We start from the raw sequence: 13,757 nt of genomic DNA on the forward strand, positions 1-13,757 counted from the left end.
GGGCTGGCAGCGGAAGCGGCCGTCGGCCGGCTGACCCGTGCACCATGGCGGCTGCGGCCGCCTCCCCGGCGTTGAAGCGACTGGATCTGCGCGACCCCGCGGCGCTTTTCGAGACTCATGGAGCTGAGGAGATCCGCGGGCTGGAGCGCCAGGTTCGGGCCGAGATCGAGCACAAGAAGGAGGAGCTGCGACAGATGGTGGGAGAGCGGTACCGCGACCTGATCGAGGCGGCCGACACCATCGGGCAGATGCGGCGCTGCGCTGAGGGGCTGGTGGACGCGGTGAAGGCCACCGACCAGTACTGCGCCCGCCTGCGCCAGGCCGGCTGGCCGCGGCCCCCGCGCGCCCCGCAGGTGCGCCCGCCCCCCGCGCCCTCACCTTCCCGGAGCCGCCGGCCGGGGCGCTCGCTGGGGCCGTGAGTCCTCGCCGCGCTCGCTCGGTCTCCCAGGGACGCAAGGGGTCTCCCGACGGCTGGGCTCCGCCGCGCACCCCGCCTCCGGACGCCGGGTTTCAGGGAGCAGATGCCTCTCCCCGCGTCCCGCCCCCAGCACCTTCCCCAGGGCCGAAGAGCTGCCCCAGCCTTGCGGGGTTGGAGGGCCGCCCAGCGCGAACGTTTTCATCCCAGGGAGCGCAGGCTCGATTAGGCCATCCTGACTTCGTCCCCCACGCCAATGTTCGCACCCCATGTGGAAGGACGGGCGGTGGACATCCTGAGCAGCAGCAGCTTGCCTCCTTAAAGGAGGGCGACCTAGGGATGAACCAAGCAGAAGAGCATAGAGGGTAGAACAGGTTAACAGGGAACTCTGTCATAACCTGGGAGAGGCTTCCTGCAACATGGAAGAAGACACGCCAAAGTACAGTCAGCTCCCGTTTGAAACTTTATCGTGTTCTCTGGGTTCCAGAGAAATCCAGGCCAGCAGACTGGGGTATCACTCTAGAACAATACACGGAAGGTTGGAAAGCCCTTGTGCTTTTTAAATCAGTGACCCCACCCCTCCCTAAGCTGTGCCCCCTCCACACACAAATAGCCAGACTTGGCTGTGACTGAGGCGTGTTTCCAGGCTTATTAAAAGGCTAACTGGTATTATGCCTGATTTTGGAAATGTATTGATTTTCATAGTTACATCTAATTTATTCTTGGTCAAACACAAAATTTGAGAACCTTCTCTGTTCACTTCACCCAATTCCTGCTCTGAAGAAGCTTACATTCTAGGCAAGGAAATAAAGCCATGGAAAGTTGTCAGGAAAAATGTAAATAATTTAGAAGAGCAGTTGAAAACATTTTAAGGTAAAGGTGACTAATTCCCAAAATAATTGTGTCCATTTACTTTAACAGTTCTGAAGGAAGTAACTGTAGGCTTCTCAGTGCCTTACTGAGGATTCTTAAGGACAGATGAGATTTGCAGTGTGGCTGTCTAGTCCAGTATGCTGCTATTAACAACATACTTGGGATTGGGTAATTCATGATGACATACTTTTCTCACAGTTCTAGGGCCTGGGAAGTCCAAAGTCAAGATGATGGCATTTGATGTGTGGTGAGGATCCTCCTGCTGCACCGTCACATGGCAGAAAGCACAAGAGTTTAAAAGGGGCTAGGCTAATTTTATAGGCCACCAGTCCCTTCATGGGGGATGCTTGAAGTGAGCAGGTAGATGGGAAGAGGAGAGGACTGAAGACTGAAGCAGACAAATATTTGGTGCAGGGTTGGTGAAAAAGAGCAGTCAGCCAAGCGCATAGTGCCCTTCACAGAAGCAGGAAAAACAGTAGGAAGGCTGGGCACAAGGGAAGGAAGGAGGAAGCTCACCTATTGTTACACCACCACCGCCGCCCCCCTCCCTGATTTCAAGAAGTCAAGAGAATCACTGATAATCAGAGGGCGAGATAAAGGTTTTCATCAGACCTGATGCCTTCTGAATAGCACTGAGTTCAACTTAAAGAAAGCTTTAAGTCCTAAAACTCCCCAAGTGCAGGACACTGACCTCGCTTTTGTTTGCTCTTCTGACTTTATTCTGCCCTTTCCTACAGCCACAGCCACCATCCCAGGAGAAGTTCTACAGCATGGCTGCCCAGATCAAACTACTCTTAGAAATCCCTGAGAAGATCTGGAGCTTCATGGAAGCCTCTCAGTATCTCCATGCCACACAGCTCTACCTGCTCTGCTGCCACCTTCACAGTCTGCTCCAGCTGGATTCTTCTAGTTCCCGATACAACCCCATCCTTTCCCGATTTCCTATACTCATCCGGCAGGTAGCAGCAGCCAGCCACTTCCGGTAAGTGGATCTGACATAAAGATCTCTGTGATGGCCAGGCCTCATCACTACAGTTTTATGGGATCTGTCTTCTTTCTTTCCATGGCTTTTCATTCAAGATGGTAAAAATTTCCATGTTGACCTTTGTCATCTTGTTAGATCAACCATTCTGCACGAAAGCAAGATGCTACTCAAATGCCAAGCTGTGTCTGACCAAGCTATAGCTGAGGCCCTCTGCTCTATAATGCTCTTAGAAGAGAGTTCTCCCCGCCAAGCCCTCACCGACTTCCTGTTGGCCAGAAAGACAACTATTCAGAAACTTCTCAACCAGCCACACCATGGTGGGTGTGGCTTCTTTCCAAAGTTTGTTCCTTAAGCATGGGGTGGAGAAGGGTGAGCTCAGGGAAACTGAGGTATCCAGAGTGATCTGGTTTTTGTTTTTGTTTTTTTAATTTCTTTTTTTTTAGATGTAGATGAGCACAATACCTTTATTTATTTATTTTGATGTGGTGTGGAGGATTGAACTCAGTGCCTCACATGTGCTTGGCCAGCACTCTACCACTGAGCTATACCCCCAGCCCTGATCTGTTCTTTACTAAAAGAAAACTGTTTAAAAGATGACATCTTCTCATAGGTGCTGGCATCAAGGCCCAGATTTGCTCTTTAGTGGAGTTGCTGGCCACCACTTTGAACCAGGCTCATGCCCTTTTCTACACTTTGCCAGAAGGTCTGCTGCCAGATCCATCCCTGCCGTGTGGCTTGCTCTTCTCTACTCTGGAGACCATCACAGGCCAGCACCCTACTGGTGAGCTCGTAACCAGCCGTTTTTCCTGGTCCATTCAACTACCCAGCCATGTGCTAAAACTCTAGGGATAGCACAGTAAACTGGACAAATATGGACTCTCCCTTTATGGAGGTCACAGTCTAGTAAGGCAAGTACTGAACTCAGAAGTGTGAGTCAACACTGGTCAGTGCTGTTAATGCACAGTACAAGATGCCTTGGGAACACTGAATGGAAGGAACTCACCAAGTTCAGAGATGGCCTCCCAGGTGAAATGGTCTTTAAACTCAAAGCTGAAGGTTGAATTAGAGTTATTTAGGTGAAGACCGCAGGAAGAGAGTTCTGGGCAAAGGGACAGGGTGTGCAGAGTCCTGAGGCAAGGAGGATGTTAGTGTATTGAGGAACTAAAGAAAGCCAGTGAGGCTGAGGTTTAGTGGGTGACAAGGAAGATAGCAGGAGAAGGAAGTGGGGCCAGGTAATGCTAAGCCTTATGGGCCAAGCTTGAGTTTGGACTCTAACCAGAGAATAGTGGCTAGCCTTCAGAGACTTTCCAAGCTTGGTGTGGTCCTTCTATTTCCCACATATCCCTTACATCTTTGGTTAGCATTTGTCCCAACTGTAATTAAATAAATGCATTGGCTTTTATGTAGTTAGTAGTAGAGTCCCATGGGGTAAGGGATGCTGAACTCACTTAGAAGGCTATCACTGTGGTCTAGGGTTCAGCCACTGGAGCTTGGGTTAGGAGGGAGCATAGAGATGGAACTCATTGGACAGCTCAGATATCTGTTGAGGAGGGATTTGGTGATGTATAGGGTGTGGGAAAGGAGGTATCCAAAGGAACTGGTTTGAAGGGACTGGTGATAGTTCACATGAAAATCACCTTGGAGACAACTGAGACCTTGGAATGGAACTAGGGGATAAGAGGGTGATTGGTCTCAGAACATAGCAGTGCAAGGGCTAGGTGGACACTACATGCAGTGCTTCTGCCTGTGGCAGTTATTTTAAGCCATGAGAATGGATGCCACCATCAGTAAGCAAAGAAAATGATGGAAGATGGTCCCTCATGGAACTCTAGGACTCCAAGATCAGATGGAGGTGTCAGCAAAATAGACTGAGGAAATAGAGACAAAGGTGGAATGGAGTATTATGGCCAGCTGGTCATTTCCAGAGGGGGACAGGAGTGTCATATGGGGCCGTCTTTGAGTAACTTTTCCTCTCAGTAAAGGCACCACTTCTCATGCCTTGGTGTCCCTCCAGCTGCTTACATTCAATATTTTAATAGTCACTAAAGGTGAGTATCGGCTAATCTGTTATGACATTGGAAAACAGAAGTACAAGGGACTGCAGAAGGGCCTTGTGTACAAAATCAGTGAGCAGCACCTCCCAGCACTGTACAGCACAGGCCTCTGCAGAGCTGCAGGTGACTCACTCATCAAGGTGGGCGGTCAGCACTTCTCCACTTAGATCCTCAAGGGAAGCAGGAGGAGGAGGAGGAGGAAAGGGAAATAACCAGCTTATACTTTCATGAAAACTTAAGTTCTACTTTTTAAAATGTCAAGGACTGCCAGGCATGGTGGCATACACCTCTAATCCCAGGTGTGTAGGAGGCTGAAGCCGGAAGACCTCTGGGGTCCAGGGTTTAAGGCCAGCCCGAGCGATATAATGAGACCTCATCTCAAGGGAAAAAACCCAAAGATAAGGACTGCTCAGCACTCATTTTTTCCCCTCTGCTCTTTCTACCTGATTCCTTCCCTTCCTGACCTTTGCCATTCTTTTCAACCAATAGAGTTTAGGGAAGCTGCCACACCCCTTGATGAGGGAAGGTCTGGATGCATGCTATACCTTCTTTTTCTCCCTATTTCAGGGGTTGTTTGACCTACCCAGAGAAAAACGAAATAATTTTTTGGAAATTTCTTCTAGGTCCATTTTTAATATGCTATTCAAAGTATGGCCTGGGTTGCTTCTCACGCGGCCTTTTCTCTAGGAAAGGGCATCAGTGTTCTGAAAGGGGAGATGAAGCTCTGCAGCTGGTTCAGACGCCTGCCAGCATCCGTCATCAAGTTCCAGCCAGCACTCCGAACCCTTGCACATCCCATCAGCCAGGAGTACCTGAGAGACACGCTGCAGAAATGGATCCACATGTGAGTGGCCTGAGGTTGGCTCACCCCATGGCATCCTTGGACATAGCCATACAGGGTCAGTGAGGAGAGGGAGATGTGCCACATGGCCACTGCTCACTTGGGCTGTTCCTGCCTTCATGGCCACTTACCACCTCACCTGGGGAGAAACAAGGAACAATTTGTCTTTGAAAATATTATGCAGAGGCTTTTAAATTTCTTAGTATAAGAGTTCTGCAGCCCCTAAGCTTGTTTTTAACACACTGATTTTTGAAGCCATTCCATGGAACACCGGACTTCCTCCCATACCCCAGTGAAGCAAGAGTGGGCTTGGTGAGAGACCAGTCTCCATACCCGAGTCCAGCCAGAATCGCGCTATATTGATAGATTGACAGATATGGTTTTCAAATGGGATCTTTGTGCTTTTCTTATTAAAGATATAAGAACCCCAAAGAAAATGAGCCCAGGGGACACAGAAATGATCTGTTGGACACAGTGGCACATGCCTGTAATCCCAGCTACTCGGGAAACCGAGGCAGAAGAATTTCAAGCTTGAAGCCAGCTTGGGCAATTTAGACCCTTCTCAAAAGTGGGGGCTGATGTAGCTTGGTGGGAGAGTGCCCCTGGGGTCACTCCCCAGTATCACCAAAAAGGAAAAAGAATGATCTTGTTGCAGGTGTAACGAAGACATCAAAAATGGGATCACCAACCTGCTTATGTATGTGAAGAGCATGAAGGGTCTTGCAGGGATCCGAGATGCCATGTGGGAGTTACTTACCAATGAGTCCACCAGTCACAACTGGGAGGTGGTGTGTCAGCGGCTTCTGGAGAGGCCACTCTTATTCTGGGAGGACATGATGCAGCAGCTCTTCCTGGACCGGTTACAGGTAAGGTGGAAAATCACATGGGCCATAATTTCACAGCCAACTCTAATGTGGTCTGGTGACTGTCTTGGGAGTCTTATGTCACAAGTGCCTTCTTTCCCTACTTATTAACTCAGCCAGGTTCTAGAGCTAAAAAAGACACCAGGCCTTGGGCCTGGTGAGGTGGCCAGAAGTGAGCCCATGTCCATCAGTCTTGGCATCTTTATTCTCTGCTACACCATGTCAGCTTCCTGAACATGAAGAACATTCTGATTGCTGGGATAAATTCTGATTTTGGTAACTCTTGTTTTGAAATTTCCTTAAAGAAATAGGGATCAGAAATCTCAAAAGGGGGGCTGATGTAATTTGGTGGGAGAGTGCCCCTGGGGTCACTCCCCAGTAGCACAAAAAAAGGGAAAAGAATGATCTTGTGAAGACATCCAAAACAGAATCACCAACCTGCTTATGTATGTGAAGAACATGAAGGGTCTTCACATTCTCTTCTCATTCTTTTTTAGACTCTGACAAAAGAAGGCTTTGAATCCATCTCCAGGAGCTCCAAAGAACTCCTGGTCTCAGCTTTGCAGGAGCTTGAGAGCAGCACCAGCAACTCCACATCAAATAAGCACATCCACTTTGAGCAGAACATGTCTGTCTTCCTCTGGTCAGAGAGTCCCAGTGACCTGCCTCCAGATGCTGCCTGGGTTAATGTGGCAAACCGGGGTCAGTTTGCCAGTAGTGGCCTCTCAATGAAAGCCCAAGCTATCAGCCCTTATGTACAGAACTTCTGCTCTGCCCTAGATTCCAAACTGAAGGTTAAATTGGATGACCTCCTGGCTTACCTTCCCTCTGATGATGTGCCTCTGCCCAAGGATGCTGTCCCCACTCAGACCAAGAGCTCTGCCTTTGACAGATATGCAGATGCTGGGACTGTGCAGGCCATGCTGCAGACGCACTCGGTGGCATGCATCAAGCACATCCTAGATGGCATCCAGGTGGAGCTGCAGAACATTGAGGAAGTTGTGCAAGGCCAGCAGGATGTGCTCCAAGGCACCAAGGTGCACGCCGTGCTTTTCATGGCCAGACTCTGCCAGTCTCTAGGAGAACTGTGCCCCCACCTGAAACAGTGTATTGTGGGAAAGTCCAGGAGCTCTGACAAACCATCAAGGGAGGCTAGGGCTCTGAAAAAGCAGGGGAAGAGCAAAGCCCAGGAAATCCTTCCTGTACAGGCCAAATGGCAGGAAGTTAAAGATGTACTCCTCCAGCAGAGTGTGATGGGCTACCGGGTCTGGAGCTCAGCGGTCGTGAAGGTGAGTGATGGGACTCCATAGGATACCTGGTTTACCTTCCCTTTCTCATGCTTTAGTCTTGCCGACCTGTGAAGGTGCTTCAATAGGAAGGGAATAATGATGCTCATCTCATATAGTTACTTTGTCCTTATTTCTGCCATATGGCTCAATAAAACCTTGCATTTGTTTTCAGCCTAGATTTTGTAGACAGAAACCCTGCATTTTTACCTTCCATTGGATGGAAATGAAAGGCTTTCTGTCTGGGTGAAGGTCCATATTTCCAGGTCTTCCATGTAAATGCCATAATTCCTTCAGTCTCTACTGGTCTTTTACAGATGACATTTGACATTAGTAGGGAGGCCAGCAACCACATTCCCACTGCTGATCATGGCACTGGCCAAAGGGGAGAGGTGCTGGCCACTTGGCATCCCACACCCAACCCCCAGGAGTGTGCTGAGACTTCTAAACAAACCCTACAAAAGCCCTGAAGGACTTATGTGGACATTCACTTTTTATCACCAGGTTCTGATTCATGGATTCACCCAGTCATTGCTTTTAGATGATGCCGGTTCAGTCCTGGCCACAGCTACCAACTGGGATGAATTAGAAATTCAAGAGGAGACAGAGTCTGGCAGCAGCGTCACATCGAAGATCAGACTTCCTACACAGGTAAGCACATGCCATTTATCACAGGGACCTGGGCTAAAAAAGGAATAGAACTGCTTTGGGGGAAGCAAAACAATTTTAGAAAATCATTCAACACTGCAGTTTCCGAGGAGTAACTGAAAGTAAAGTTCACTTTACTGTGGGGGCAAAGTGGATGTAGCACCACTTCAATAGCAGAGTGTTTTAAGAGGTCAATACGTGTAATGAGGATTGTAATGCATTCCACTGTGGTTGTGTATTAAAAAAATAAAATCAATTAAAAAAAAAGGTCAATAAATGATTCTTTCCTTTTGTAGCATGGGCTCTTTGCTATTTAAAGAACAACAGCCAGGCCAACCTCAGGCCATGGAAAGGAGTACTTAACGAGGGACTTTGTGTCTGTTAAATGATCTGCTTGTAAGATGCTTGATTAGAGAGGGCACGGTCCCCATGTGTGTGCCTTGTAAAGATAAATGGACCCACTTTTACTATGAATGGTCATTTAACTGGTGCAAGCTGGCACATGACATTTCTGTGTTCTTTCAGCCATCCTGGTATGTACAGTCCTTCCTGTTCAGCTTATGCCAGGAAATTAATCGGGTTGGAGGTCATGCTTTGCCAAAGGTGACGCTGCAGGAGATGCTGAAAAGCTGCATGTTTCAAGTGGTAGCTGCCTATGAGGAACTTTCTGAAGAAAAGCAGATTAAGGTAGGGGCCTGAGTATTTTCCCAATAAAAACTAAAACCCTTAGCTGATTTTAGGCTTGAGCAGTTCACATCAGGGTCCAAAGTGTTTAGTACCTACCCCAGGCATCTGGTTTCATAAATATGCACTAATAGGTTTGGAGTGGCTTCCAGCTCTGCCATTTTCCACCCACACTCAAGGGTCAAACAGGTCTTCATGGAGAAGGCAGGTGACAAAAGGATAAGAGCCATCACGGGATCAAAGGCCCAGCTTCCAACCCTGGCACTGCCAGTTCTTACCAGGCAAGCTTTGGGCCAATCATTAACCTGTTTCCTTAGCATCAAACGTGACCAGTAGCTGACCGGCTCAACTGGTTTCTTCACCCATAAAATGGAGCACACCCCACACTGTGCCCACCAGAGCAGAGCAGGGCAGTGACTGTGAGGGAGGCAGGTACAAGCACAGCTTGTGCACATGGCAGTGCTCACTGAAGGGGGTCTCCACGCCCTCTTGCTTTGCATGAGGTTCCATTCCATTCCATTCACAACATTTTTGAGAGGTAACAGTCCTTGTTTGGGAGGAATTTGGTTAAGTCCCTGGGCTCCCACACATCCACCTCCTTGTGCAGGAAGCCGTGTTCCTTTGTAGTAACCCATCGACAGCACTGAGACCTTTAGGGCTGGCACTTTTCACGTTTGGCTTTAAGATGAAATTTTTAACATAATATGCTGTTGTGAGATTAAACTGGCCCCGAGTGGGTACAGCCTCTGCTTCTGACATACCACGCTGAGGCCACTCACAACACACAGGTGGTCACTGTGCCACAGGAGCCACTTCTCAACAGGGTGGGAATTCACTTGCAGAGAGAAGGTGCATTCCCAGTAACCCAGAACCGGGCACTGCAGCTCCTCTATGACCTGCGCTACCTCAGCATCGTTCTGACAGCCAAGAGTGAGGAGGCGAAGAGTGGCCGCAACAAACCAGACTCCAGGTGTTATACCCTCCCTGGGCTCCCTGAGGCAGTCTTCTTGCAGTGCAAGTACCAGTACTGCCCACTTCCAAGGGTCTGTCTTGGGGTTTTTTGACTTTACAGTGGTGGGTAAGCAATAAGCATTCAGTGGAAACTGCAGTTCAGAGTTTGAATTTGGATCTCTCCCTGGCCACGACATGTGACCCTCCCCCACAGTGCCACATTCTGTGTTGCTGGTCCATGATGTTCAGCTGTGAATTTATGTATACTTCAGCTCATGGTGGGTTTTTTGGGATGTGGCCCCACCGTAGTCAAGGGGCATCTGTAGCTCCTTCCAGGATTCTCCTCAAGGTTTGCCTTTATCAGTGAGTGCTTGTGTTGCCAGCAAGTCAGATAATGGCTGCCTGCTGGTAAATTCCGTAGTCAAGAGAACCAGGTGGAACCTGATTACTGAGTCCACCTCACAAATGGTGGGTATAATTTGAGCTCTTAATGGTCCTCCTAAAAACACAACATGGACAAGACGCAGACTTGACTTCATCACAGCAGGTTGATCATCCATAACACAAGTACCTATCAGCAATTCAGTTGAACAAAAACCACTTCATGGTTTCATACCTATAAAATATAGTAAGACAGTTTTCTTGTCCTCAAAATTTGTGGAAAATAATGGTCTTAATCCTCTCAGGATTGAGAAAGTGACTGACCATCTGGAGGCACTCATCGATCCATTTGACCTGGATGTTTTCACGCCACACTTCAACAGCAACCTTAACCACCTGGTGCAGCGGACTTCTGTAAGTCAGGTCACAGATGCCTCAGTGCAAAATAAGTGCCACAGGCTCCAACTGCAGAATCAACCTTCTACCTTACTTAATACTCCAGAACGCAATCTTAGGAAGAGGCAAGACACAAACACCTGAGTGCAGTTATAAGGGCTAAAAGAGGGTTAGATAAAATCCCACACACTGGGGTACCATGATCGTGATCCCTTTATTTGTAATAACAAATTATTAAAAACCCAAGCCTCAGAAAGAGGAATAAAAAAACTGTTGCCAGGAGATTCTGATCGATGGCAGTGATAAAAAGTAATTTGAAGCATTAACACACTGAAAAGAACAGTCCCCAGAGGTCATCCTCTCCCATCTGGACAGCCAAAGCCCCACATTTTACTGTGGTCCTTTTGTCAGGTTCTGTTTGGTTTGGTTACCGGCACTGATAATCAGTTCACCCCCCGGAGTGGCACATTCAACTCCCAGGAGCCCCACAACATTCTGCCACTGGCATCAAGTCAGATCAGGTAAACAATTTTGAGACTTTGCTGGGCCCCAAGCTGCCTTTTCATGCCACTGAAATTCTTTCTGCTCGTCTTACAGGTTTGGACTTCTTCCACTGAGCATGACAAGCACTCGGAAGGCTAAATCAACCAGCAGAAGCACTGAAACAAAAACCCAGGTTAGTGCCAAGAGCAAAAGGGTCTTCCCTGTCGACTGTCCCATCTCCCAAGCCACCCGATCTGCTCCCTTTGAAAAAACTGATAACTGAATGACAAAATGCACGAATGCTGCTTTTAATGGCGGCACAAGAAATACAAGGTTGTACGGGTTTGAGCTAATAGGTTTTAAAGATGCCCACTGACACTACCAAGTAGCATCATAATATAAATGGATCCCAAGCTGCAAGGCTGTAGAAAATGTAGACAGGATGGAGATGGTTCCTTGCATTTAGTAGAGTACGAGTTAATTGCCAACCTGCCACTGTGATTGTACTTGGAGAAAGTCCTTTTGTTCTGGTGATGGTTTAATCTTCCATTCTTTTAGTTGGGTGGAAAATAAACAAAAGCTTGCTTCCTCAAGTTTTACATTTTCTTGTTAATATACATTTTGTTTCAGTAGGATGCCTCCATTAAGCCTGCAGGAGTCCTCCTGGGTATTTCTGAATTTTGTTGTGTATGCGTGTTTGAGAGCTCGAACAGCCTGACTTCTCACAGCATTTAGTTGTTGTTTGCTTTATTGTTAGACAAAACATTAGCAATGTGTCCTTTGCATATTCCCTGCCATTAAAATCCTTGTCAAACATTTGGTTTTTAAAATCTGAGAGAAGTAGTTAAAAAAAAAACAAAACTTCTTGCCAAAACCCCGTGCCCCATAAGCATGGCCTGTGCTATAACATCCTCTATAACACTACAGTTTCCACAGCACACAGCTGGCCTCTAAAGTCTGTCCCTACTAAAGGAACACCCATGGAAAGGAGGTATGTGTTTGTTATTTCCCTAGGACAATCTTCATTCTCAAATTTTAGTTGTCACATAATAAAATCCCATGCTGTTCCCCGTGTCCTTTTCCAGTCCTGACAAACAGCAAACTCCTCTTGGTAGAGTCATCCACGCTTCTCAGCTCTGCTATGTATGCTGGGTAGCCTCGGAATGGAATGGAGTGTCAGGGGAGCGGGCAGGTGGCTTCCGGTGGACTCTAAGGCACTTCCTCTACATCCCAATGACAGGTTGGTCCCCCGGAACTCTCCAGAGCAGATGACCCAATGCATCCTGGCTCCTTGTTCAGACAGCTCATCAGCGAGGAAGATGACTCATCTGCATCTTCATTATTCAAACTTGGCTGGCTCGCTAGTATGACTAAGTAATCGGGAACACTTCTATTCTAAATAAATACTGCTGCATTCTTTCTCCTACAGGTACCTCTGCTCATTTGTTTCAAATCCACACCAATCTTTCCAGTTTAAGTGATGGAATGAGACCCCCTGTCATATTAGGGGTGACTTCAAGCAAAAGTAAATCCTTGTCCAATACTTTGACAGTCCTTGTTACTTCAGGTATCAGTTCGGGCAGCTTATGTTTCTTCAGTACTTGTATGTGCTTAATTTTCTCCACTGCAGGGGGAATTTTCAGTGAGATCACATAAGCTTCTGATACAAGTTTGTGAGTAAGACAGTCATTACTACTCCTTGACTTTTGGAACTGTGCAGTAGAGTCTGGGGTGCAGACTCTGAAAGGAATATTGGTACAGAGTTAACCTGGGTACACAAGGACATCCTCCCTAGAAATACAAATATATAACAGAGAGGAGACAATTACTAGGGAGGGTGCTTCACTTCCACAATCTAAACTGGATGGATCCGATTATTCTCCTGTTACAACAGAGTACTTTCCACAGAACATGTACATACTAAGAGGTAGTATGGCAGTTAATTTCAGTGCAAGACTGAATCAAGCTTACTATATTTTGGGGAAAAAAAAAAAATACCCTTGTGTTTTTTCATGGAAACTAGATACTCTTTACTAGTTTATTGAATTAAAAAATTGAAGATCCCGCATTTTTAAAAGGCCCTTTACATAAAGTAGAACTTCTAATTGACAGATTTGAAGATCAGTCTGAACTGGACACACTATGGATGCAACACACAGATGAGATTTCCTCACACCACTTCCTTGACATGGATTTGATACCCTCCCTCAAAAGAATCCTATAAAAAAATTGCTTCAAAGCCCCTTTGAAATTGCAATAGTGCAGCAAAACCACAAGTAAACAATTGCCTGTTAACCTGTTATTTCAAATATAGACTGAAAAGCCAACAGGCATTTTTTGTGTGCAATTTTTTTTTAAACAAATTGTAAGTTGAAATATCAAATCTGCACAGCGCTGTCCCTTCACAGAAGGCAAGAAACTGCCCACGCATCATGTCGGAGGCCGTCCTCGGTGCTGTAGGCTGTGAAAGTGGGCCTCCTTCAGGGTCTGGTTGATGTGGAAATAAGGGCCTTGGCACAGTGCAGACTGCTCAGGCATGGGCTGAGGGGTATTGGGGCTGGATCCGGGCATGACCTGGCTTAGGCTGCCCTCTGGCCCGCTGGCCCTGTCAGGGCTGTTGATGCTGCTACTGCTGCTGCTGCTCCCACCACTGTCACTGCTTGAAGACTGAAAGGAAAAGGAAGAGCCAGGGTTAGCATACACTTGTTCCTGCATAAGAGCTTTACTGCACGTGCCCTATTAAGAGTTTTCTTCCCATTCAGCTCCAAGAGTATTGGCATGAGCACATAACTCGGCTTTCAGGTTCATAAAAATAAAGCCATTCACCTAAGACACTGCATTCTATCCTCACAACAGCCTTGCTGTAAAGTGAGATAGATCACCCCTGTGACACAGCC

General features: G+C 47.4%; 3 protein-coding genes across 8 annotated transcripts in view; 1 reads left to right on the forward strand and 2 right to left on the reverse strand.

Moving 5' to 3' along the window:
- The window catches only part of Slc39a11 (solute carrier family 39 member 11), a 395,002-nt gene extending 394,483 nt beyond the window's left edge, over positions 1–519 (reverse strand). The window contains exon 1 of the mRNA XM_046463436.2: positions 379–519. The gene's annotated coding sequence lies outside the window, so the exon portion shown is untranslated. The remainder of the gene's footprint in view (positions 1–378) is intronic.
- Cog1 (component of oligomeric golgi complex 1) lies at positions 1–13,193 on the forward strand. 5 transcript variants are annotated; one of them, XM_046463424.2, is made up of 15 exons: positions 1–353; positions 2,026–2,270; positions 2,409–2,590; positions 2,884–3,054; positions 5,015–5,171; positions 5,824–6,034; positions 6,529–7,320; positions 7,822–7,968; positions 8,491–8,652; positions 9,492–9,619; positions 10,287–10,395; positions 10,789–10,898; positions 10,975–11,053; positions 11,494–11,527; positions 12,101–12,286. In XM_046463424.2, exons 1-15 carry the CDS (start codon positions 45–47, stop codon positions 12,130–12,132), a joined length of 2,868 nt encoding a protein of 955 aa, XP_046319380.1. In that variant the 5' UTR covers positions 1–44; the 3' UTR covers positions 12,133–12,286. The 5 variants fall into 5 exon arrangements, with proteins under 5 accessions (XP_046319380.1, XP_046319381.1, XP_046319379.1 ...); XM_046463425.2 differs by lacking the exons at positions 11,494–11,527; positions 12,101–12,286 and adding an exon at positions 12,290–13,193; XM_046463423.2 differs by having other exon boundaries at positions 11,494–12,286.
- Fam104a (family with sequence similarity 104 member A) overlaps positions 11,153–13,757 on the reverse strand; it is an 18,412-nt gene continuing 15,807 nt past the window's right edge. For both annotated transcript variants that reach the window (XM_046463437.2, XM_046463438.2), the window contains one exon: positions 11,153–13,527. In XM_046463437.2, the coding sequence (XP_046319393.1) occupies positions 13,291–13,527 (237 nt within the window). In that variant the 3' untranslated portion in view covers positions 11,153–13,290. The remainder of the gene's footprint in view (positions 13,528–13,757) is intronic.

The sequence above is a fragment of the Marmota monax genome, unplaced genomic scaffold, assembly GCF_021218885.2.
Source record: "Marmota monax isolate L192 unplaced genomic scaffold, Marmota_monax_Labrador192_F-V1.1 WCK01_AAM20220418_F8-fsc00208, whole genome shotgun sequence".
NCBI lineage: Eukaryota > Metazoa > Chordata > Mammalia > Rodentia > Sciuridae > Marmota > Marmota monax.